General features: G+C 40.0%; 1 protein-coding gene across 1 annotated transcript in view; it reads right to left on the bottom strand.

Moving 5' to 3' along the window:
- The window catches only part of tenm2 (teneurin transmembrane protein 2), an 899715-nt gene that overhangs the window by 54355 nt on the left and 817364 nt on the right, over positions 1 to 27996 (bottom strand). Inside the window, 6 exon segments of the mRNA XM_034181532.1 lie at positions 1218 to 1361; positions 4077 to 4344; positions 4585 to 4846; positions 6041 to 6160; positions 11535 to 11745; positions 14851 to 14997. Of these exon segments, the coding sequence (XP_034037423.1) occupies positions 1218 to 1361; positions 4077 to 4344; positions 4585 to 4846; positions 6041 to 6160; positions 11535 to 11745; positions 14851 to 14997 (1152 nt within the window).

Genomic DNA, 27996 nt, shown 5'->3' on the forward strand with positions numbered 1-27996 from the left:
AGTTAATTACTGAATGCTGATGAAACTGATGATTTTTTTTTCCTCTGACACCCATCCCTTTTTGATGTCGGATGGTGTGAAAGTTACACAAGGGAGCTTGAGTCCTCACTTGAATAAACACACCTACAGCCGTGGTTGTTTTGATTCCACTGGTACATTGACTCTCACAGCGGGTGAACATTACTTCATCAGCCATTTATATTTCCATACTTTTCTTCATTACCACAATAAATGTGGGAAATAGAACAGCAAATGATGCATCAGACATACACCATCAAGGATCCACATTTAGTTCCCGGTAGTGATGTCAGTGACTCCTCCACAGCACCAACACCCCCACTAGTCCAGTATTCATGTCTTTTGCCTGTTGCTCAGAGTGAGGGGTTGACAGAACGGAACTGTATGTGAGACTTTTACCATGAAAATTCTGACAGGAAAAAGAAGTGACTCAGCCTGTGGTGTACAACCTCACTGACACAACAGCAATTTTGGTGAGAAATACTGGAGGCCCTGTGGGGATGTGATGTTTAGATGAGTAAACAGGCTGAAAATACACGGTAAAACCCGAAAAGTTAGTCCATTCAAACAATTTTAAGAAACTGGCTACATCTAACCAGTTCAGTCAAATCATTCAAACGTTAATAAATGTTAATTATTGAAAAATCAGCTTGGCTGATTTTTGTTAAATGATGTAATTATATTCCTCAGCTTTGGAGAAGCCTGAGCATGTACTCTGTAAAATGCATTAAGTGAATAGACAGACAAAGACAGATAGATAGAAGGATTAGAAACAGATTAGAGACAGAATTTTACTTTCTGAAATACCTGAGAAAAAATATAGAACTTTTTCCAAGATATTTACATCTTTCAGATGCACTTGTAGACAGGCAGACAGACAGACAGACACACAGACAGATAGACAGATAGATAGATAGATATGAAGGGTGATTGAGAAGTTTTGAGCTTGACCCAGAGAAAATAGGGTGTGGTTCTCCATCTTTTGCGTTCTGGGAACCAACATTTCTTGAGAATGTGTGAAGTTTTGACTCACTGGGTACAATGTTTAGGAATGTTGCCGACTCAGGATTAAGTCAAACCCATTTAACGAAACAGAAATGGGTTGAGGTGATCAGTTACCTTAAAATGTTTTAGCTAAAGTAATTTCACAGGACTTACAGTGTCAGACACAAACAAAAAATGTGCAGAACTGTACATACCACTGCGTGTGTTGAGTATATGATGCTTGTTGAAGGACCATCCGCCCAAATTGGTCGGATCCAGCTCATAGCCTTGAAGGAGTGCCGTCCTCTTCTCCCACAGAATGAGACTGGCACAGGACTCATACTCGTAACCCACTGACACTACAGTCAGAAAAACAAAGAAAGGTGCAAACCCCGAAAAGAAAATTTAGGACAATTGGGACATGATAAACTACAGAAGGTAAATAAAGAAAAAAAAACTGACTGAGAAATCAAAAGTTTAGTGACCTCTGAGGTTCATTTAAGTTGTGAACTGTGTGATACACAGAGAAGCTAGTTAGCACCTGTGCCAAAACCTGCTCTAACACCAAGCTATCACTCTCACACATACTGTTATAACAATTAAAAAACCATGTTAATTGGAGTGAAAACCCACTGGTTTCCATGCAGGTTTCCACACTGGGGAGATCATTAAACATTCCATCATGCACATGTCAGCACAATATGCAAGAAGTGGGAAAAAAGCACAAGCAAAGACGGTGGGTTGAGGCGAAGCAGCTTTCCAATATTAGTGAGCGAGCATGTAGTCTATATAGTACATGTGCTCGTTTCCACCTGTTAAACAGAAATATGTGTGAACACATCAGCTCCTACTGCACGTCACGGTGAGTGCAAACAATAATAATACAATAACATGCTTTTGGAGGGCGGTATGCATTTTCAGAGGCCCGACGTTCATGCCCAGTCGCCCAAAATGACAGCTTATCGGTTATTTTGGGTGACGGGATGGACGGAGGGACTCAGAAAATGCATACCGCCCTCCAAAAGCATGTTATTTGCATTATTATCACTTACTGAGATACACAACAAGTAACGCATACATAAAAAGTTGGCTCACTTTTTGTCGTGTCGGCTGGCGCGCGCTGCTCTCCAAATTTGGCAGTGCGTCCTCATCAAGCTGGCTGCTTTAGCTGCTGTTCATTGTCGTAGTATCCATGAGAAAATCATCCGGAATATCCATATTGGGACCAACACACACTTCTTGCCTTTTCATCTTTTCCTCTGCGGACAGTTTTTTTTTTTTCTCTGCGGACAGTTCTTGGGCTGTGCGCTATGACGTCATTTGTTTATGCACAGCGGGGCGGGTGTAGCCAGGTAGCGTCGACGTAAATCTACGATACCAGCCTAGCAACACCTCGGTAAAGTGATAATAATAATATAACAACATGCTTTTGGAGGGCGGTATGCATTTTCAAGATGCCCGACGTTCACTCCCAGTCGCCCACAATGACAGCTATTCGCCCTCATCTAACTCGGGCGAATAGCTGACATTGTGGGCGACTGGATGGACGGAGGGACTCAGAAAAATGCATACCGCAGGACAACAGCATGTTATTTGCATTATTATCACTTACTGAGATACACAACACGTAACGCGTACATAAAAAGTTGGCTCACTTTAACTTTTGTCGTGTCAGCTGGCGCGCGCTGCTCTCCAAATTCGGCAGTGCATCCTCATCAAGCTGGCTGCTTTAGCTGCTGTTCATTGTTGTACTATCCATGAGACAATCATCCAGAATATCCATATTGGGACCAAAACACACTTCTAGCCTTGTCATCTTCTCCTCTGCGGACAGTTCTTGGGCTGCGCGCTATGATATAATTTGTTTATGCACAGCGGGCGGGTATAGCCAGGTAGCGTCGACGTAAATCTACAATACCGGCCTAGCAATGCCTCGGTAAAGTGATAATAATAATACAATAACATGCTTTTGGAGGGCGGTATGCATTTTCAGAGGCGATATTCGCCCTCATCTAACTTGGGTGAATATTGGGCGACTGGGCATGGATGTCGGGACTCAGAAAATGCATATCGCACCACAACTGCATGTTATTTGCATTATTATCACTTACTGAGATACACAACACGTGGAATCACATTAACAATATTTAATGTCATTTCAAAACGCATGACACCCAGCAAACGCGTACATAAAAAGTTGGTTCACTTTAACTTTTGTCGTGTTGGCTGGTACCGCGCTGCTCTCCAAATTCAGCAGGGCATCCTCATCGTCCTATCCATGATAAAATCATCCAGAATATCCATATTGGGACCAACACACTTCTCGCCTTTTCATCTTTTCCTCTGCCGGCAGTTCTTGAGCTGCACGCTATGACGTCATCACTTTATGTATTGGGATACCCGCCCGCTACTGCAGGCGGGTATGGACAAGTAGCGTAAATGTAAATCTATGCTACCAGCCCAGCAATGCCTCAGTAAGTGATAATAATGTGGTATACCTGCACCGGGAAACATGGTAAGCTCAAACTAACCTCATCCTAAACCCTCCTTTATGTGCTTTCCATTAAGAATGAGTGCAGTTACTATATGTAACTTGGAGTGAGTGTAAGTTTCAAAACACTCTGTCCCTGATGATTTTAGTCGCCTCTGATTGTCCAGATGTCCACTGCATCAGTGGCCAGACGGCAGCATTTGGCTGACAGCAGCACTGAGCGGCTGTGACAGCAGAACATAATAGCACTGAGGCTTCCCTGGACTCCTGCTTGCTCCTCCAGTCGCTAACTGCTAACTCACCCTAATGGCTAATAACCCTTCACCGCTGTTACGGCTGGCTGGCTGAACCACACGCAGCCTCAATGAAAAATAGACATATGGAAAAAACCCTGTTAACTGTGGCTATGTGGCGCAGCGGCTGGGTTATTGGTGTTATCTCTCCTTCAAGCTTCCTAATTAGCACCCCTATAGCTCGCGCTCCCTGACTGCGAAAGTTTCTAATCTACTCGAGAAGTGCAAGAGGGGAGAAAAATTACCATCTCTGGAACATATCTACTCTGTCACGGACTGCTTCCACTCACCAACAGCCTCGGAAAGCCCGTAGACCTTTTGTCCATACGCATCGGTTTTATCCCAGATGTAGGTGTACGCCAAATTGGGTGAGGCGTGGAACCACTTCTGGAAGAGGTGTCCCTCTACGGCGACCATCAGGTGAACCTTCAGGAGGCCCATGGACACCACGGCTGGAGTCATGGTAACCTTGAGCAGGGAGCGGTAACCCTGTGTCCTGGAGCTTAGATGGCACAGCTTCAGACTCGTGCCAGGAACCTCGATCTGCTCGTGCAGGACCTGGAAGACAAAAAAAAAGAAAAGAAAAGAAAGGAGATGACAGGTGAGAGGGATGAGGGGGGATTAGAGAGGGGACGAGAGGGAGTAATGGGGGTCACGCTTCTATTGACATCTGAAGGAAAATATAATGAGATAAATGCAGAAAGAGTGGAACACTGAGAGCTATGAAAAGGAAAGTGGAGGAGAGGGAGGAAAGCAGAAGGGAGATTATCCAGACGTCAGAGGTCAGTGGTACTGCACCTGTGTCTCCGGTATGATGGGTTTCTCCCCTGGCTTGGAGCTGAAGAAGGAGGAGAGAGGGGATGCAATCACAAGGGGGTCGGGCCTGACGAAGCCACTCAGGTCACAGCCAGGGATCGTGTTCTCTTCTGTTTTAAGCACCAGAGTGTCCATAGCATAAAACTGGCTCCAGGGCAGCCACACGGTGCGCTCCTGGCTTAGGAAGGGGGCGCGTTCAAAGCGCAGAGTCAGAGACGCACCACCGTTAGCTATCAGGTCAAACCTGGAGAGAAAAGGCCGGGCGTGAGCACTGTCGGGGAGTGACTGTTATTTGGTCTGATGGCAGTGTTCTTCCTCTCATCAACAATTAAACAACAAAACATGTCAATTAAAAGTCTGAAATATGAACAACACAGCGTCAGAACGCTGTGTTAAGTTATAAAACTGACATGGTTACATATGGTCTTTTTGTCACCTTCTGTTTGCTGTGGGCTAATGATTAGTAAAAAAAAAAACAGGTTTGGTATAAACACATTTATTATTTATGGTGGCAATTGTAAGTGCTTTGAAGAAAAAATATTCATCAAGACAGTATCTGGCCTGACAGGCAACAGGTGATGAAAAATCAGAATGGAAGTTAATTAGTCTGTAAAATTGGTGAATTGCTGCGCCTGAAACACAAATTGAGTCAGATGTTATGAGCAGATTACGTGCCGACGTCATGTGGCTGATCTGGGAGGAAAAGCTGGAAATAAACAACTTAACCAACTTCTTAATCACCTGGGACAAGAAACACAAACGGTACATTTCGTAAATCAATGTCACATTAGCAGTGAGTCACAAAAATAGAGCTTATGTGTGTCAACCGGACTTAATTTCAATAAATAAAGGGAAATACTGTTCAGAAACAAAAGCACAATGTCTGTAAAACTCTCTGGAAAAAGAAATCCCTGCAGGAGAATTGAAAAAACACCTTCACTGTTTCAACCAAATGACATGTTTGTAAATTAGATATTATAACTAGATGCTTATTTAGCTGTTATTATTACTTTTTTGTTCATATATTACAACATATGCATTCGACTGAAACTTCTACTTGTTAAATTATGTCATTTCAAATAATACAAAATATGAAAAACCTATTACACAGCAATAACAGTGTTACGCACATTGAGCTAATCCTAAATATTGCATACATATTGTATTTTACAAAATGTATTCAGTCAATTTTCATGTTATTGTATAGTCCTCTGTACATGTAAATCCTATCATCCTTGTTTTAGATCTTAATGGATTTTTTTCTCTGTTTGACGAACTTCAACAAGGTCTTATTCTATGACAAGTCTCCTCATGATATCATTAAAATTCTGTCTAATCTAATCTAATCTAATCTAATCTAATCTAACCACACAGTCAGTGTTGAGATGGAGTTTTGTGGTTTCACCAGTGACTGCTGGGTAGTTTCTTTTGTACATACATTCCATCCTGCCGTGTCAGCGTGTATCCGTAGTGCGGGTAGTTGACAAAAGACACGTTCACCCCCACCAGAGGGGTTCCATCTGTCGTCAACACCTGACCTCGGATTAGAGAAGACAAACTGAAAGGCAACACAACAGACAAAGTGAGAGTGAGAGAGAGAGAGAGCATCAGTCCATTAGGCTAATCTGTTAAACCATCAATCATTTGGTTTGATTAATCTCCTCATCTTTCAATCATCCAATTTGCCCATTCATTGACTGTTCTGGTCTTCCAACATTCATTAATGAGGAACAATCAGCACGCTCCATCTAGATTAGCTAATGTCAATCATGTAAACAATCCATGTCAAAGCAAGTGTGTACGCCTGTATGTTGCACTGCACATACGTGTGTATGTGTGTTTGAAAATGCTTATGTTTGAAAATGTATGTGAGAGATCTTCTACAATTAGATGTACAGGAGTATTCAGGAGAGTGCAGACTTCCACCAGTATCCACAATATGCTGCACTGAAATTTACTGTCAGGTCCATAAGTAACTGGACTATGAACATGTTTGTAATTTTGCCTCTATACACATCAACAACAGAGTTGGAATTACTTTATCAAGATGTGCTCGGAGTGTCGATTCTCAGCTTGAATTTAAGGGTTTGCCAAAAATATCACATTAACCGTTTTCTGAATTACAGCCAATTTTACACTCAGTTTCTTTCTCTTTAGGGTCTATAATTAATTGGACAACCTGTCATCCTGTCTGGAGGGAGGTGTAGACTCTCATCCATGTCACGGTATTGTAACTGGGGATGAGCACTAGTCTGATGGGCATCAGGGCATGCATACAACTTACTTTGTACTTCTTCCATTACAGAGGCATAATTACAAAAAATATGGCCAATAATAATAATAATGATAATAATAGTTTTATTTGTCTCTATTTATTTCAGGTAGACTCATCATTTACACCACGTCAGTTAACCACCTGACTACATTACAAATGTTAAAATTCATTTTTTTATAAATAAAAATTTGCTTTCTTTGATCCCTTAATCCAGACCTACTTCACACTGTAATGATATATATTCTGGATCAACCCTAACATTTTCACGGTTTCTTAAAAGTATTTTTATTATTATAATGGCCTATCTTGCAATAAAAAAAAAAAAAAATCCCCAGCTGTGTCAAATTTAATGAAATCTATTCCAGCATATGACCAATCATTTTATCAACTTTCATTGAAATCAGCTATACCTACAGAACAACATATAGCCCACAATATCTTATAAATGGTTTTACATTCTGGTTCTCTCTGTTCTTCCACAAAATGGATTCAGTTTCAGGTTAGACCCAAATTTGACATGGAATTGTATGAAAAAATTGATCATTAGAGTTTGAATAACCCTACTTACAAACCAACAAACAAATGAATATAATCAATAATCCTAAAATATAATAACCAAGATTATAACTTTGATTCCATTAAAAAAGAAAACAATCTGCAAGTGTTAATACACATAGAATAAGCACCAGGGACAACACTGTGGAGAATCTTAGCTCAATTGACACTGGTTCAAGCTTTTGTTCTGTCTTGGCAGCCACACTGAAGAATTCTGAAGTCACTGTAGCTGGTGTCTGTGTGACTAATCCAGGAATTTGGCCTGTTTTTCAAGGCCCCACTCCGCAGACATCAAGTAGCAGTGTTCTCTCACAGACATTTAAAATCCTGATCTGACATGATGAGCTAAAGCCATAATGAACACTTAAGCCCCTCTCACACAGAAGGTGCCTGTGTGGTAGCACAGGTGAGGTGTGTGTAGCACCCGCAACCCAGCTCACTTCAATCCACCGCAAACACATCGCCACAAACACATCACACAGCGCTACACGGTTGCCAGACTCATCAGGGCCATGTACAAACTTTCTATGTGAAAGAGGCATTGCTCTGGACTGATACTTGTGTGTATTTGCAGAAAGGTGTAGTGCACAAAAAAATGCATGACTTTTAGGCCATTTTTTGACCCACTAATACAACCCCTGGCAAAAATTATGGAATCACCAGCCTCGGAGGATGTTCATTCAGTTGTTTAATTTTGCAGAAAAAAGCAGATCACAGACGACACAAAACTAAAGTCATTTCAAATGGCAACTTTCTGGCTTTAAGAAACACTATAAGAAATCAGGAAAAAAAATTGTGGCAGTCAGTAACGGTTACTTTTTTAGACCAAGCAGAGGGAAAAAAATATGACCTCACTCAATTCTGAGGAAAAAATTATGGAATCATGAAAAACAAAAGAACGCTCCAACACATCACTAGTATTTTGTTGCACCACCTCTGGCTTTTATAACAGTTTGCAGTCTCTGAGGCATGGACTTAATGAGTGACAAACAGTACTCTTCATCAATCTGGCTCCAACTTTCTCTGATTGCTGTTGCCAGATCAGCTTTGCAGGTTGGAGCCTTGTCATGGACCATTTTCTTCAACTTCCACCAAAGATTTTCAATTGGATTAAGATCCGGACTATTTGCAGGCCATGACATTGACCCTATGTGTCTTTTTGCAAGGAATGTTTTCACAGTTTTTGCTCTATGGAAAGATGCATTATCATCTTGAAAAAGGATTTCATCATCCCCAAACATCCTTTCAATTGATGGGATAAGAAAAGTGTCCAAAATATCAACGTAAACTTGTGCATTTATTGATGATGTAATGACAGCCATCTCCCCAGTGCCTTTACCTGACATGCAGCCCCATATTATCAATGACTGTGGAAATTTACATGTTCTCTTCAGGCAGTCATCTTTATAAATCTCATTGGAACGGCACCAAACAAAAGTTCCAGCATCATCACCTTGCCCAATGCAGATTCGAGATTCATCACTGAATATGACTTTCATCCAGTCATCCACAGTCCACGATTGCTTGTCCTTAGCCCATTGAAACCTTGTTTTTTCTGTTTAGGTGTTAATGATGGCTTTCGTTTAGCTTTTCTTTATGTAAATCCCATTTCCTTTAGGCGGTTTCTTACAGTTCGGTCACAGACGTTGACTCCAGTTTCCTCCCATTCGTTCCTCATTTGTTTTGTTGTGCATTTTCGATTTTTGAGACATATTGCTTTAAGTTTTCTGTCTTGACGCTTTGATATCTTCCTTGGTCTACCAGTATGTTTGCCTTTAACAACCTTCCCATGTTGTTTGTATTTGGTCCGGAGTTTAGACACAGCTGACTGTGAACAACCAACATCTTTTACAACATTGCATGATGATTTACCTTCTTTTAAGAGTTTGATAATCCTCTTCAATTGACATCTCTCATGTTGGAGCCATGATTCATGTCAGTCCACTTGGTGCAGCAGCTCTCCAAGGTGTGATCACTCCTTTTTAGATGCAGACTAATGAGCAGATTTGATTTGATGCAGGTGTTAGTTTTGGGGATGAAAATTTACAGGGTGATTCCATAAATTATTCTTCAGAATTGAGTGAGTCCATATTTTTTTCCCTCTGCTTGGTCTAAAAAAGTAACCGTTACTGACTGCCACAATTATTTTTCCTGATTTCTTATAGTGTTTCTTAAAGCCAGAAAGTTGCCATTTGAAATGACTTTAGTTTTGTGTCATGTCTGTGATCTGCTTTTTTTCTACAAAATTAAACAACTGAATGAACATCTTCCGAGGCTGGTGAGTCCATAATTTTTGCCAGGGGTTGTATGAGTTAGAAAAAAACTGAAATTTCTTTGGTGAATATATGTAATATAATCAGTGCTTAATTTGTAAAGTGGGAGGTCCCGGAGCGCAGAGGATGGGTGGCTCCGGTGGAGAAAAAAAAGAAGGGCAGGGGGGTGGGGGGGCTTGCGAACAACGCTGTGCGCCACACCGAAAATAAACTGGGCATGTATTGTAACACTAGTCACACCAAATCCGGATAGAGTACAAATTCCTCAGTGGTCCCTCGTTTATCGCGGGAGTTACGTTCTCCGCGTTCACACCGGGCGCGACGCGAGCGACTGCAGCCACAGGTTGAAATGTAATCCCTATGTAAGGACGCGTTTTGGCGCCAAACCATGCAGTGCGACGCGAGTGAAGCGATTTTGAGCGTTTTGCGTGTTTGTAGCGCGATATTGCGTCACGTTACGCCTTGTTGCCCTCCTCCCCAAGTTGAAAAATCTGAACTTTTTCATCTCATCGCGCCGCGATGACCAATCAGGGACTGAATATGTAGTGACGTGGAGATGTCTGGAGTTTGACTGAAGATGTGAACATGTCCTGTCTCGGGTAGCAGCCTGTGAGCAGGACTTATGTCTCTTTTGTCCTTTATTTCACAATCATGTTTTTGGAGCGAGCAGCAGCACCACAGCAGGGGGAGCGGAGTTTCTTTTTCTTTTTTTTCTTTTTTTTTTTTACGTGCGCGCGCGAGGGAATCATCCATGGAGATTATTTTACTTATTAACTACACAGATGTATAATAAAGCAAATGGTGACTGGTTTCTAAAGACAATTATGACAGAGTTTTTTGGGGGAGGAGCGAACTGCAGCAAGAAGCGGAGTTTCTTTTTTTTTTAATTGTTTACATGTGCGCACGTGAACGGGCCAGTTGGTCCTCAAACTGGGTCCCACAGAGGCGGAAAGACCGCTGAAAGCGGCCGTCATCCAGACGCAGCTCTTGCAGCAAAATAATGATACTCTCTGTATTGGGAGCTTTTCACAACAACTCGCTCCATGTGAAAGGTCTGTCATGATGACTTGACACCGAGCGGAATGGAAGCTCCTCCTATTTGATGACGCACCGGGGCGAATTTTTGCAGCGAAAGTCCACCCAAGCAGAGCGACACACCGGGCGAAGGAGGCGCGTCTGTCGCCACGCGACCCCCGCGTCTGATCGCGCCCGCTGTGAACGCGGCGGAAATCCGCGAAGTAGCACTATTTTTTACACTTATTATAGATGTTTTAAGGCTGTAAAACCCCTCACTACACACTTTTCTCAAACAGGCATTAACATTTTCTCACTTTTGTCTCTTGTGTAAACACTCTTTTTTCTTCTGTGCGAGAAGATTATAAACAGACACACGCAGAACACAATGTGCGGCTCTCCCTTCACTCACTGCCTCCAGGGGTACAGATGCGGGACCCGCAAAGAATCCAAGTCCTCTCTCGGTGGTCACGGAGCTCTGCGGCTACGGTCAACATCCACATCAAAACAGTGAGTGTAGCCTCTGGACCTGTTGCCAGATTTGGCGCAATTCCGCACAGCAGACAGGAAGGAGGGTGGCGGTGTGATTGGCAGTGAGAGCAATCGCGGTGATTTTTTTTTTTTTTTTATATTTTGTTAGTCAAGAGAGGTGGCGGATCACGGATCCAGTATAAATAGCTGGCGAACCAACGTCAGAGGTTCCGGAGCGCGCGTCCGAGGTTCCGGAGCGCGCGCTTGCTCCCCCTCAAATTAAGCCCTGAATGTAATATAGTGAATATATATGTACCGTGTTTGGGCGTGCCTGCGTTCCTTACCTGCTGTTGAATGGGTTTTCTCCGGGAATAATGTGGGTGCTGTCCCGTCCCACAAGCATCTTGACTCGGTCGTAGAAGGAACGAACACGTGGCTGGGCCATCGGGCCCTGCTGGATGACTTGCAGAGGGTCCCGAGAGCCCCGACATAGCGGGCTGTTCTGACAAGGACTCTGAATGCAGCAGTCGGGGTCCATGCAGTCTGTTAGTCCGTCTGACAGAAGAATGAAAGAGCACATGTTACAGCCCTGTCACACCTTGACGATTTAGCCTGCGTATGCCGACCATATTAAAAATGCTGGTTTACGCCGGCATATGCTGGCGTACATGTAATAATTTAATGCAGCTGCCACACCATGACGATTTAACCAGCGTATGCTGACAGTCCCATTTCCATTGAGTGGTACAAGTCGGTACTGCACGGTATTATATGTGTTGGAACAGTTAAGTCTGGCTTGGGTTGCATTTCCACCACAGGCAGAACCCTTTCTTTGGCAGGTGGAACACTTTAATACTGACGAACATGTCATCCAGTGCACGCATGGTGTTGCCCGTCGTCACTGCTCCACATGGAGGCAAAACTGAATAATTTTAACATTATTTTATTTTATTTTTTGTCTTTGTGGATCATGGGATTTATTTTCATTGCATGCAGACAGAATCGACTGATGCCTGTGATAAACACTGAGACGTTAATGAATGAGGCGCTGTGGCGCAAAGTTCCGGCTGAAACATGCACCCGGAGCAGAAAAACACAGAGGGACTTCTTTCTTCAGCCACGACAAAAAATAAAGTATTTTCAGACATAGTTTTCCAAAATCAGGAGGCTTTATGTGGATATGTTTTTGTCAGGATGTGATGATGAATCCAACACTGAAACGAACAGGTAAGATTAAGACTTTATATTTACTCCATGTGTGAATGGTTTTAATATTTGAAACAGTCTGTTTGCATGAGGCCTGCAGCTTTGAGGCAATCAATGGACAGCATCAATGGATGCATTTTGATTTATGAGTAAATTACAAGAAACGTGTGTCAACAATCGCATAATTTACCTACAACTTATGACCCACAGACTTTTGGATGATTGGAAAGTCTTGATTTTGTTGTTCAATTATTACCAACATATAAAACCACTTGGTGTTTTATGTTTCTGGATTTGCTGAGCACACAAGATAGTTAATTAGCAATGGGAGGAGCATGAAGATGCGATCTCCACCAGCATTGCTTGTGACTCTAAGATTAAAAAGTTTAGATCAACGTCACTGAGTAAAGCCCTGGTCCTAACAAATAATGAACAATGAATAATGAGCCATGTAGCATGTTTTTTTAGTATGAGTCCAGTTATTCAACAAACGTGGGAGAATAGTGGCTCTTAGAGGCAGAATATTTGGCTAATGAGGCTCATCATAACATGGCGTTAATTTCAAGAAGTTCAAAATTTAGCAAAAACAGCATGGGGCAGTTTGTGTATGAGGCACTATGAAGACAAACGAGGATGTTAGAGACATGTTAGTGGTGAGAACAAGGCTGTTAGAATCCCATTATCAGAGTATCTGGCAGCTACGCGGACAGGACAGGGTATTTTGGACAGGCTATTTTGGCTCCGCACTCTGTGTACTTGTGTACTTCGCCGTGACAATCCTACCTGCTTTGTGCGCTGGACGCTGTATATAAAATAATTATTTCGTAGCGGATTAATCGTTTTCTGTCAGAGTTTGGATGAAGAAAACACAGCTAATCGCTTCTGGAATCATGGAGGACCGTTTCAGCTGGAGCCTTTTGTTTCTCTCTTTCCTGCGCTGCATGAGGTGGAGAACGTATTTGGAACATATTACTAAAAGGTAATTATTTGTAGTATTTATACTGTAAGAGCTTGGTAATACAGTTGCATGTTCATTCCTTCTTATGAGCAGCTTTAAAAGTATGTTTATGATAGATTTCACATCTCGTTCTAATCGATCAGATAAGCTGTGCTGTGTGCGCTGTGTGCACTGTGTGCTGATGCAATCAGTCGCACTCACTCGCAGTGTTTTTTAATTGCGCGATGTTCCTATACGTGGCTCATTATTTGAAAAATCATTGAAATTTCTGATAAATCCATGCGTCACTTATTATTCAGGCTTTATTTTTCGGTGGGACCAAAGCTTAACATACTATCAACTTTGATCTACAGCAGGGGTGGCCAAATTCAGTCCTGGAGAGCCACATTCCTGACACTCTTAGTTGCCTCCCCTGCTCCAACACACCTGAATCCAATGAAAGACTCGTTAGCAGACTTTTAGTGAGCCTTTCATTGGATTCAGGTGTGTCGGAGCAGGGAGACAACTAAGAGTGTCAGGAATCTGGCTCTCCAAGACTGAACTTGGCCACCCCTGATCTACAGCATAAATGGTTAATGAGAAAAACAACGGCCAAAACAATGGACATTTAAATATTTTAAAGAAATATGTCAAATAAAAGTAAACAGAAAACTTGGGATTGCTCAGTCGTTTTTAAGATCAAAACCTGATCCTGTGCCTCAGTAGTTAAGGAAATTTGAGTAGTGGAGGAATTTTGTTATTTTTTAGTGTTACCTCTTTAATGCTGGGTTTCTAATATATTTGTAATATATTGCTCCATTTAAACCTATAGAAAAATAAATGATTTGGCTCAGAAATTAGGCTGAATGATCAGAGATATGATAATGTCCATAGATGATGGACAGGCAGAATATCAGAATCAGAATCGCCTTTATTGTCATTGTAATTATTTACATTACAACGAGATTTGAGTGCAACCCAAAAAGGTGTTTTCCATGGTGCGAGTAATTTTTAGCCAAATAACAGATAGTGAAATTTAACGGTAAATTATTCAAAGTATATGTACAACTAATTTAAACATAAGGTAAAATAAAATGAAATAAAATGAAATGTGGACTAAGTAATGTAAAACGAGAATTATATACAACTGTGGAATCATACTGCACGGGAATATTGCACATGGTTTACAGATATTGCACAACAAACTTGAAGGTGCGGATTAGAGTGGTTTAGAGTGGAATATCATGCTTTACATGTGCTTTTGATCTCATCATTTTTGCACTCATCCCTCAATTATTCATGTTGGTCAAGTGTTTGGTTTTGTTCAGTCAGGTCAATACGTGGGTCATGTAATTCAAAAGTTTTCTTCTTCCACCAGGAAAAGGGCAATATTTTTTTCTCATCAAATCCTGAGCTTAATTCTATTTATTTTAAATCTTTACTTCACCATCGTCCTCCTTGTTGCACCTGCACTTATGACATCTTTACTCTAAAATTATTCTCATCTGCCCACTCACCTCCTTCATTGTCCTTGTTGTCAGCGCAGGAGGTCTCCATGGCAACGCTGCATCCAGGTCCTCTCCAGCCTGTCTGGCATTCACAGTGCCAACTCTGCTGTCCCATGGTACACTGGCCATTCCCATTGCACAAGTTAGGACAGCCATCTGAGTAAAGAGGAGATGGGAGAACAAAGACAGGCAGGATGATGCTTCTTTACTGAATGATATGCATGTGAATATACATGTTCTTACACACATAAAAGTTGACGTACTGAGTGATAAGTCTTTTTTTTTTGTTTTAATTAGCAGCTCAGTTTTTCCATTGCAGTCCGTTCCATCCCATGTTTCTATATGTTTGTGTTGCGTACTGTATAGGTTAACGATTGTCTATGTGTGTAAAGACGTATAGCTTGATTTGACAGAGCCTCATGCGATCATCAAGCTCTGGTTTTTGCAGCCTCTCTCTCTTACTTATGATTCAGTGCAGTTAACAGGATTCTGATAGCCTCAGAGTAATGCTTTCTCAGGAGAGAATGAGATTATGTTCAACTAAGTGCACGTACAAGTGTGTATACATGTGTGTGTGTGTGCATGTGTGGTGGCGGCGTTTGTGCTAATAACCCTCCAATTTACAGTATTTTATGCAAAAAGCTCTACCAGAACCTAAGCCCATGAAGTTGCGTAATGAGCAGCCAAGGTCACCCTTAAGTTAAGAGTGAAAGCAAGCTGTGGAGGATCAGACATTATAAAGCACTATGGGTATGAAGTTTTGCAGTTACAGAGACCATAGCAAAATTTAGGCAAAGTGAAAGTTTCTAGCAACTGTGCCTTTGAGGGTTTCTTTCATTGCAGTGAAGTCGAAATAAACTCGACCAAGAGAGAGTATCAACTAAATTCCTACAATCATTTTACAGTTATACATGGTTGGAATTTCACATAATGGAATAGCTGGTTTTTACGCTTCTGTGATCGATATTACATAAGTTCATATCTGGCTTTGTCTGTGGCTTTGTTAGATTGTGCCAACTTAGCTGTCCAGGCCTTTTTGTGACTTACTGCCATTGTTCTGGGGTTAGGTTTAGGTGTAGGATCATGCACAAGTACTGCTGTTTCTGCATCCACCCTCCTACGCAACCACCCTGAGTTCTGACTAGAGGTGGGCGGATCGATCCTAATATCCATAATATCGATACCAACGCTGATATTGATATTGAACGATCCTCGTGTCAAAAGATTGATACTCAAGCTTTTTTCTCTCCCGCACACACTGGACTGCTGGCGCACGCAGATTCATCAAAGTCTACTCTCTGTCTGTAAGAGCAGCGCTGCGCTGTCACACAACACGGAGCAGCGCACCCTCCCCCCTCTGGTCTTTTGTTGTTGTGGCTCAGCGGCACCAGCCAATTTTGTTGTGGTGTTGTTGTGGAGTGTTAATTTTGTTGTATTGTGGTTTGTCAGCCCTCTACCTCAGGAGATTTTGTTTTAAGTTGTGTTGAGTGATATTTTTTAAACAAAAATGTTGATTGTGATAAAGTATTTTGTTGTCACGTACAATGTTTGGCGAAATTCCATCCTAGGTCTTTTGGATCCTTTGGATCTATGAAGCTTAAATATGAAAAATGTATCGGTATCGGTATTGGCGATACTGGGCCTGTATTTACTTGGTATCGGATCAATACCAAAATTCCCGGTATCGCCCACCTCTAGTTCTGACTGCCACCCAGACAGACTAGTGATACCCACAGACCCGACCAGTGTTGTTGGCACCCCTGAGTTTTAAAGACAGTATATTATCAAATCAATTTAAAATATCAGTTACTGAACAACAACAGTGACAACAAAACTTTGTCTCACCGATGTAATATCTCACAGACATGTCCTGACACAGCAGCCTCATTGATATCAACTGTACAGAGAAACATGATGTGCATTACAGTAGACTGGATCAGGTTTCGTGGAACAAAATGCTTTCTGTGCCACAGTTTTTGAGACCCGTCAACTCTACACATATTTTCCAAAAAATACTATTCTGTTTGTCTTTCTCAATGATTGATGTAAAAGAACTAAAACACATATTCAGTAACTTGGAAATGTTTATATGTGACTCCGAACCTATTTCCAGAAATGTTTTACTTTAAATTCACCAAAAGGTGAAAAAAATGAGTTACAAATACATTTTGTGTGTTTCTTTAATTATGTCAAAACATTTTTGTTGTTATATTTTTCAATAACTTCATACATTTTTGATAAACATTTCAATGTTATTTCTGAACACATTTTAAATTATGTCTTTAAAATTCAAGGGTGGTGTCAATAATTCTGACTAGGACTGTATCTCCTATGAGTATAGTCACTAGGCATGTGAATCTCATCACCGACAATGATTTGATACGCATCTCGATACAATATCAGAGATACGATACATATAGTGACACATGACAATACGTTGCGATACGATTCACCCCTGTTCCTGATTCAATACGATTTGATATATATTTGATGGCGATTCCTCACAATGTGATACGATGTGATTTGGTGTAATATGATGCAATTCAACATGATGCAATGAAATTATACCCAAAATTTAAATGGAAAGTAACAACCTGCAATTAGCAGCAAATTTACCCGATCAACATTAAGAAACAAGAATCAGTTCCCTATATTTGGAACCTGTTTGATCACACTGTCAGATCTTAAACCGTACAGTAAACAGTAGGGATGTGGAGATTAATCGATACGAATCAGTATCTAGATACAAACCTGCGTGATGCGAGTGTATCGATTCATTCATTGTGCATCGATTCAAATTACGGATGAAATCATGATGGATCGTTCGCTGCATGCTTGCATTTATTTTTTTCCAACGCACATTGAGTGCACCACGGATGGAAGCCTGAAGGCAAAGCACAGTGCAAAGCAAACTGACTCACTTTAAGTCACTCATTGAGAGTGATGTTGTCTTACTCATAGACATTATATACATAGACACCTCATGGACTGCCGCTGCCTATTGGAGCAGACATGTCAGCTGGCCGCCATCTTGGATGGGTCCCTGTTGCACCCCCAGTGCATTTATTTGTACTGTGGAAGGTGTATCCCCAACTACAATAATCCATAACTCCTCCAGTTTTTATCTGATTTTCCCACGGTTTGGTTCGTTAGAAACAGCAGAGATTCAGTTACAAAACAGGATGCTGTCACACATTAAAAATACGTACTTTCATGCTGAAAGACTTGTCTTTTGCTCTTTAACAAAGACATATGGTATGACATATAGATAAAAGGATAAATTAATTTATAATTTAGTAAAGAAACAAGTTTGGATTGTTCATTTGAATTTATTTCTCTCTCTCTCTCTCTCTCTCTCTCTCTCTCTCTCTCTCTCTCTCTCACACACACACACACACACACACCACACACACACACCACACACACACACACACACACACACACACACACACACACACACACACACACACACCCACACAGAGAGAGAGAGGACTTCACTTTAATTTCCTCTGTTTCACTCACCAGGTTTTGTTACAAAGACGAAACATTTTTTTCAAGGCCAGGAAAAGAAAATTCCAGGTCATTCCAGGGTCTTAAACTACCTTGTTCAGCTTGCAACTGGGGCTGGAGAGTTAAAACCCTTGAAAAAGAACTGTGTTGCACAGCTTCTTGCGTGTGCTGGCACTCTGTAACTCCAGTGTAGTTAATTTTGTGATGTGGTGCAGCTTTACTTTGTGAAATACAGACACCACAAATGACTGAAGCATTAAATGATGGTTCTCAATTCCAAAGAATTGTGAAAAAAGAGCATAACAAGTGGATGGAAATGCGGACAAATACTCTCTTTTTGCTGCATTAATGAAAATTCGCTTAAGAGTTGCGATACTAGTTGGATAGAAACACACCTAATGTTCCTGCTGTAATAACGTTACACGCAAGTATCGTTTGTTATGATGACATAATATTATACATGATAAAATAACCCAAAATTATTGTTCAATCTTATTTGTGAAAGGTAATCTCACGCGAGCTGGTTTCTATACTGCGCCGGTTATTGCAACCGTAAGCAGCACAAAATACTATCAAATTTGCTCACTCTCCATTGACTCCGGTTGACTCTGGTGGAAGCCTATTTTGAAGAGACCCATTCAATATGGCGGCAACGCTGGCTTACATTGCAGCAAGTTATGAGGCATCTACGTATATAATATCTATGGTCTGACTGTTTAAGCTGACAGAGTTCTGCCTTGGCAAAAGTAATTTAAGATACTTTTCTCACCAGTTTTGCCGAGTTAGGGTGCACAGAGGCAGCCACGGCATTCTTTCCAAATGACCTGCATCTTGTCAAGTTTCCCATCTTTAAAAAAAAAAAAAAAAAAAAAAAAAGCCTAAATAATTCCAAATGCCTGATTTAAATGTTTTAGGTGCGTCAAAAATCTCCAGAAACTGCTTGTGCTGTTGTCACAGGCCTCCATTTTTAAATAGATTTGTTGCGGTAGAAATATGCTTTGCTTTCTGGCTTCATTGTGCATTTAATGTGCATTGGAAAAAAAAATCAATGCAAGCATGCAGCGACCGATCCATCGCGATTTCATCCATCAGTTGAATCGATGCACATTGAATGAATTGATAGACTCGCATCGCGCATGTTTGTGTCTAGATACGGATTCGTACCAGTTAATCTCCACATCCCTAATAGTCACTTATCTGCTACAGCCAGGTAATATGTGAGGATTCTCTTGGCCTCGCCATGTAGTTGGGGTACTCAACAATGAGGTATTTCCATGCTAGGTCATGCCCAGGAAGATGTGCCACATAGACCATCACAATGCATGTAGTGCACCTCATATGGATTTTCTGAAGGAAACACTCATTTAACACAAAATCATTTCAACCACCGGCTGAGGTCAGTGGTTCAGGTCTTACAAGCATACAACCACAACCAAGAGCACAACCCTGCATAGATCTCTGACAAAGGTATCGAGATACACTTCTGTCCAGTAACCCAATGACTCTATTAGCTCTTGCCAGGTCTATGAGTTTGTGGGAGAGACAAAAACTCTCATTCATCACCTTTAGAAAGGAGGCAAAGAAAAGAAGTACCTTTCCATTTAATCCTCTGAGGTTCATGGATGTATTGGCACATCCAAATCTGCTTATCATCATATTACTATTAATTAATCAGTGACAGAATGCCACAGAGACTTTGTTTGACCACTTCCAGAAATGACAGTTTCAGCTTTTGTTTCAGTCACTCCTCTAGTTGAAGATTGATTCACAGCCAATCCTACAGGCCAGAAAAGATCACATGGGTCTACCTGCTCTCCCATTGTGTGAGACGCTGCAGTGCAACACAGTCTCTCTATGTATGATTCATGCCAATAAACACATAAAATTGAAAGGACTGCCTAGTCGACCTGAAAACAGTCTTTTTTTTTTTTTTTTTTTTTTTTACCTTTTATTTAGACTTACAAAGAAAATCATTGTGGAAAACAGACTGAGGGATTTATTATTGTTGTTTTCCAGGATCAACAAGCATTTTTCCCATTAAGAGAGCAAACAGACTTTTTTTTTTTTGGGTCGAACTTCTCATTTTGCATCACTGAAGGATATTTATGGACATTTATTGATCTACTAAAGACATGAAACATCTGGCTGGAACTGGTTAGTGATTTTATTTTAACAACTATGTGCCATGCTCATTTCTCAGTGACTGGAGCTGCTGTGCTCCAAGACACGCATGCACGCACACATATATATATATATATATATATATATATATATATATATATATATATATATAGTAGATTTATTTATACATAGTTTTAAAATCTTTTTCACATATTACACTACTTTTGTGACCTAAAGACTAGGGATGGGTATTGATAAGATTTATCGATATCGATGTCATTATCGATTCTGCTTATCGATCCGATTCCTTATTGATTCCCTTATCGATACCTCGTGAATTTTGTACTAAAAGTAGGGCTTTACAGGTTTTCTATGTATTTCATTGAGTCTTAAAGTAAATAAATATGAAATTAGTCACTGTATCTTTGATCTCTGGACATAAATAAAAATAAACAAAACAGTGTTTCGCTTTGAAGTTATTAATTCCGACTGGATTCTATCATTCTAACTTGACTCGTCAGAGAGCCGCGCAGCGTTTGGAGCTGTGTGAACAGAACGGAGGATGATTCTCGTTTCTTTCTCGCAACAAGACAGGAGTCCCAGTTAGTAACTTTAATCCGCAAAAAAGTGACTCATTCAGGGATGAAAGTGGTGAAAACAAAAAAAGCTGAAACCCAAAATTACCCCCCAACACCCCCCGCACGAAAATGTTTAAATTCTAGAAGCTCTGAAATGCAATCTGGGACGATTCCAGATGATAAACTGGAGTGAGTGCAGCATCCATTTTGGTGAGAAAAAAAAAAAAAAACAACTTTCCTTATGCAAATTCATTCCAGTAATATTCTGCTCTTACTAGGATGCAGCAGTTTTCTAGGTTAGCAGATAGTTCTGGAGGAAATCACTGAAGAAATTAACAAATTGAAAATATGGTTTGACCGAAACAAACTGTCATTAAACTTAAATAAGACAGGGATGAAATGGAGGTGTAAGAGTCACTAGGTGTTCACAGGAAACATTTATTTCTGTATGTATGTATTTATTTATTTATGTATGTTCATTGTTAGTTGCTTTTATATTTTCTGTTGTGTTTCTATTCAGGTTCTTTTTGTCTCTTTCTCTAAAATTGTATATAAGTATATATTGTATATCAATCAAACAATCAACTTTTTTCTTATATAGCGCCAATCACAACAACAGTTTGCCCCAAGGCGCTCCATATTGTAAGGCAAGGCCATACAATAATTATGAAAAACCCCAACGGTCAAAACGACCCCCTATGAGCAAGCACTTGGCCACAGTGGGAAGGAAAAACTCCCTTTTAACAGGAAGAAACCTCCAGCAGAACCAGGCTCAGGGAGGGGCAGTCTTCTGCTGAGACTGGTTGGGGCTGAGGGAAAAACCAGGAAAAAGACATGCCGTGAAGGGGGGCCAGAGATCGATCACTAATGATTAAATGCAGAGTGATGCATACGGAGCAAAAAGAGAAAGAAAACAGTGCATCATGGGAACCCCCCCACATCTACGTCTAAAGCAGCATAACCAAGGGATGGTCCAGGGTCACCCGATCCAGCCCTAACTATAAGCTTTAGCGAAAAGGAAAGTTTTAAGCCTAATCTTAAAAGTAGAGAGGGTATCTGTCTCCCTGATCTGAATTGGGAGCTGGTTCCACAGGAGAGGAGCCTGAAAGCTGAAGGCTCTGCATCCCATTCTACTCTTACAAACCCTAGGACTACAAGTAAGCCCGCAGTCTGAGAGCGAAGCGCTCTAATGGGGTAATATGGTACTATGAGGTCCCTAAGATAAGATGGGACCTGATTATTCAAAACCTTATAAGTAAGAAGAATAATTTTAAATTCTATTCTAGAATTAACAGGAAGCCAATGAAGAGAGGCCAACACGGGTGAGATATGCTCTCTCCTGCTAGTCCCCGTCAGTACTCTAGCTGCAGCATTCTGAACCAACTGAAGGCTTTTTAGGGAACTTTTAGGACAACCTGATAATAATGAATTACAATAGTCCAGCCTAGCGGAAATAAATGCATGAATTAGTTTTTCAGCATCACTCTGAGACAAGACCTTTCTGATTTTAGAGATATTGCGTAAATGCAAAAAGGCAGTCCTACATATTTGTTTAATATGCACTTGAATGACATATCCCTGATCAAAATGACTCCAAGATTTCTCACAGTATTACTAGAGATCAGGGAAATGCCATCCAGAGTAACGATCTGGTTAGACACCATGCTTCTAAGATTTGTGGGGCCAAGTACAATAACTTCAGTTTTATCTGAGTTTAAAAGCAGGAAATTAGAGGTCATCCATGTCTTTATGTCTGTAAGACAATCCTGCAGTTTAGCTAATTGGTGTGTATCCTCTGGCTTCATGGATAGATAAAGCTGGGTATCATCTGCGTAACAATGAAAATTTAAGCAATACCCGTCTAATAATACTGCCTAAGGAAGCATGTATAAAGTGAATAAAATTGGTCCTAGCACAGAACCTTGTGGAACTCCATAATTAACTTTAGTCTGTGAAGAAGATTCCCCATTTACATGAACAAACTGTAATCTATTAGACAAATATGATTCAAACCACCGCAGCGCAGTTACAGACTAATCTCTGTAATAAAATTTTATGGTCAACAGTATCAAAAGCAGCACTGAGGTCCAACAGAACAAGCACAGAGATAAGTCCACTGTCCGAAGCCATAAGAAGATCATTTGTAACCTTCACTAATGCTGTTTCTGTACTATGATGAATTCTAAAACCTGACTGAAACTCTTCAAATAGACCATTCCTCTGCAGGTGATCAGTTAGCTGTTTTACAACTACCCTCTCAAGAATCTTTGAGAGAAAAGGAAGGTTGGAGATTGGCCTATAATTAGCTAAGATAGCTGGGTCAAGTGATGGCTTTTTAAGTAATGGTTTAATTACTGCCACCTAAAGGCCTGTGGTACATAACCAACTAATCAAAGATAAATTGATCATATTTAAGATTGAAGCATTAAATAATGGTAGGACTTCCTTGAGCAGCCTGGCAGGAATGGGGTCTAATAAACATGTTGATGGTTTGGATGAAGTAACTAATGACAAATAACTCAGACAGAACAATTGGAGAGAAAGAGTCTAACCAAATACCGGCATCACTGAAAGCAGCCAAAGATAACGATACATCTTTGGGATGGTTATGAGTAATTTTTCTCTAATAGTCAAAATTTTGTTAGCAAGAAAGTCATGAAGTCATTACTAGTTAAAGTTAATGGAATACTCAGCTCAATAGAGCTCTGACTCTTTGTCAGCCTGGCTACAGTGCTGAAAAGAAACCTGAGGTTATTCTTATTTTCTTCAATTAGTGATGAGTAGAAAGTTGTCCTAGCTTTACGGAGGGCTTTTTTTATAGAGCAACAAACTCTTTTTCCAGGCTAAGTGAAGATCTTCTAAATTAGTGAGACGCCATTTCCTCTCCAACTTACGGGTTATCTGCTTTAAGCTACGAGTTTGTGAGTTATACCACGGAGTCAGACACTTCTGATTTAAAGCTCTCTTTTTCAGAGGAGCTACAGCATCCAAAGTTGTCTTCAAAGAGGATGTAAAACTATTGACGAGATACTCTAACTCCCTTACAGAGTTTAGGTAGCTACTCTGCTCTGTGTTGGTATATGACATTAGAGAACATAAAGAAGGAATCATATCCTTAAACCTAGTTACAGCGCTTTCTGAAAGACTTCTAGTGTAATGAAACTTATTCCCCACTGCTGGGTAGTCCATCAGAGTAAATGTAAATGTTATGAAGAAATGATCAGACAGAAGGGGGTTTTCAGGGAATACTGTTAAGTCTTCTATTTCATACCATAAGTCAGAACAAGATCTAAGATATGATTAAAGTGGTGGGTGGACTCATTTACTTTTTGAGCAAAGCCGATAGAGTCTAATAATAGATTAAATGCAGTGTTGAGGCTGTCATTCTCAGCATCTGTGTGGATGTTAAAATCGCCCACTATAATTATCTTATCTGAGCTAAGCACTAAGTCAGACAAAAGGTCTGAAAATTCACAGAGAAACTCACAGTAACGACCAGGTGGACGATAGATAATAACAAATAAAACTGGTTTTTGGGACTTCCATTTGGATGGACAAGACTAAGAGACAAGCTTTCAAATGAATTAAAGCTCTGTCTAGGTTTTTGATTAATTAATAAGCTGGAATGGAAGATTGCTGCTAATCCTCCGCCCCGGCCCGTGCTACGAGCATTCTGACAGTTAGTGTGACTTGGGGGTGTTGACTCATTTAAACTAACATATTCATCCTGCTGTAACCAGGTTTCTGTTAGGCAGAATAAATCAATACGTTGATCAATTATTATATCATTTACCAACAGGGACTTAGAAGAGAGAGACCTAATGTTTAATAGACCACATTTAACTGTTTTAGTCTGTGGTGCAGTTGAAGGTGCTATATTATTTTTTCTTTTTGAATTTTTAAATTGCTAAAATTGCTAAAATAAAATAAAAATCGACTAAACACGCTGTGGAGCAGCACAGATAACGCACGACAACAGTGCTAAAAAAAAAAAAATAAATAAAAAAAATAATAAAAAAAAAAAATAAAAACGAAAGCGTTAGCAAGCTAGTTAGCTTGCCAACGCTGATGAAAGTTAGCTGATAAAAGTGCTCCGTCGCGATGTTTCGACCGTTAGAGGTCTTCCTTAGGCGTTGGAGCACAGTAAAAAGTAAAAAAAAAAAGAAAAAAAAAGTAAAAAGGTAAAAAAGTAAAAAAGTAAAAAGTCTTGAAAAAGACTGTTAATTCAAGTCCAAAGCAGCAGGTAGCAGTCTCTGTGTTAACAGTCCCAACAGAGAGCCAAAATTCTGATGCAATCTCACTCCGAAGAGTGAGATTGCACTAATATATATATTAGTGCAAACTAATATATTACTGCACTAATATAATAATTATTAGATTATTACTATATAAACAAAAATAAATTTAACAAATATTACAATTTGAAAACAAATGCACCCGAACGTGATGACAGCTGCAACTGCTTAATGCTAACTTTTAACAATGAAAATGCCATAGACATGCTAACGCATTAGCAATGCTCCTGTTTTTAAGTTGTAAAATATATCTATCAACTGTTTCAGAAGACCATAACAGGTCGGTTTAACATAGAAAAGGTAAATAATACTCACAGACGTATGCTCTTTAGGGTTTTAGCGGGGGAAAATTAAGCGAAAGAAAGAATAAACGAAGCAATAGATCGAAGCATTGCTTCAATCTGCGAACCACTGCTTCGATTGGTTCAAGGTTCAAAGCAAAGCCGCGCTGCAGAAAAGTTGATTACAGACCCGCTGCAGGGTCTGTAATCAATGTAGAGAAATGATCATTTTCCTGACAAACACCCCCCAAAACAACGGCCACTCTGAAGGACCGATAACAGAATCATTAAGCACAAAGCTTATTGATGTCGGTGGATCGAATCATTTCTTAACGAAACCTGAAAGGAACCGGTTCTCGATACCCATCCCTACTAAAGACTATGGTAAACCCATTTCACTCACTAAAACAGTTTATCCACACAAATTAAAATGTATATTCACAAAAGATTTGAAGCATTTTTAAAAACACATTTCATATTTTCAGGGTTAGAACCAAATTACATTTTTTTAGACAGCACTCTAGACAAATGTATGTCTCCCATTCAAAAAACTGAGATCTGAACATTTTGATGTGCAACACATGGGCAACATATGAGCATTATACTGAAACAAAACATCTTAAAAGGGAAATTACTGAAGGTATTGTAAAATCAAGAATATGCCTTTGTAACCCAGAAGGTTGAAGTGACTGGTACAGCTGTTTCTTCAAGACCTCAACATAAAAAATAAAAAAAAAACAGAAAAAAAGAAAAGAAAAAAGGATCACCTCATTGTCTATGGAGTCTTTTTGGCTATAGGTGTATCTGTCTTTAAAATGTCCAATAATTATATTAGCTTGCTGTAATGTCTGAATATGATGGCACAGTTTATTTTATTTTATTATCCACTGTTGTGGATAATAACAACGCTGTAGGTGGAGATTTTATTGGTATATTTGACCATATGCCTGTCTGCATGATAAAGTGGAAGTGATTGGACATATGACAACATCATTTTGGATGATGTAATACAAGGCAAACATGAGAAGAGCTATAGAGCATTCTAATGATATACAGCATCATCAGAGAACCCATGACCTTCTTGCTGCAAAGTGTTAAAAAAGTGTAATGTCCTGAAGTTATATCTACCTAGAATGTAACTTGACATCAAATGACACTTGTGATGCAAAATGTGGCACACACATTGATGTTTAATCCCAAACACCTACGACAATACAAAAATTAATATAAGAGTTTAAATTAATTTCATAACTGCAATAAATCAATGGCTTTCTTTCATTTCCATGGAAGCTTGAGTATTATGAATATTCTGATTCTCCCAGAAATACCCAGAACTGACTTGGTTCATTATGGGAAATAAACCATGTGTGGAGTCCTGAGTAACATAATTTAGTACCATTGATGTAGTATATGCACCATATGTATGAAAAAGGGCAGAATAAAAGTGAAGAAGATTGGAAAAAAAAAGATATTTTGGCTTTTAAAAGCAACATACTGTATGTGTGTTATTTGAAGGGTCCACGGACAGATGAGTGCTGATATCACAGAATATAATCTGCACCATCAGGGATTAGAGGCATAACTCTGCCTCTCTATTTGAAAATGGTGCTAAAACAGTTTTTAACTATCAGTAGTGCTCTAAATCGCACCACTCCAGCTCTGAAATAACACAGTGCTCTTGCACGCATTATAATCTATTATGGTGGTGGAAAAAAAGCACGACACACAATAACAATGTTGTCTCCAGCAGCACAAAGAGCCCAAAAACAAACCTGTCACAATGATTTCCTCTTCAACAAATGAGGCAGCGAAATGCAACAATCTTAAATCTACCCACGGGAGATGGAAGCAAAGACAGGGCTGACTGATAAAACAATATGTGCATGCACGCAACGGCACTAACAAACACGCCCAGCAAAACACACCCTAGAGATATGACCTGACATTTCCCACTCAGCCATGTGTGGAGAAGGACAAAATAATCCAGGAAGAGATTATGAATACAAAATGCTTTTCATTGAGTCCTGTTTAGTAGATTAATGGACATATTTTCACTCAAGTTCACTGTCAGATTTTTGCCCTCTAACAAATCGCATAAATAAGACATTGCATTATGAATACAAATAGCACAATCTAAACAGTGGCAGCAGATAAATTAACAGGCATTTCTCCCCGATTGGCATTTTATCACATATCTCAACCACCAGGCAATGAGGGAAAGTCAACAAAGGACTTTGAGGAAGACACAATGTCCTCATGTTTGAACTATTGATAGTGCAGCAGATAACTGAAACAATCCTTCACATGGCGATACAAGCACCAGATTTGGCATGAAGGTTCTTCATAAATCAGTGTTTGAGAAAAAAGTGC

This window comes from Thalassophryne amazonica, chromosome 11 (assembly GCF_902500255.1).
Source record: "Thalassophryne amazonica chromosome 11, fThaAma1.1, whole genome shotgun sequence".
Taxonomy (NCBI): domain Eukaryota; kingdom Metazoa; phylum Chordata; class Actinopteri; order Batrachoidiformes; family Batrachoididae; genus Thalassophryne; species Thalassophryne amazonica.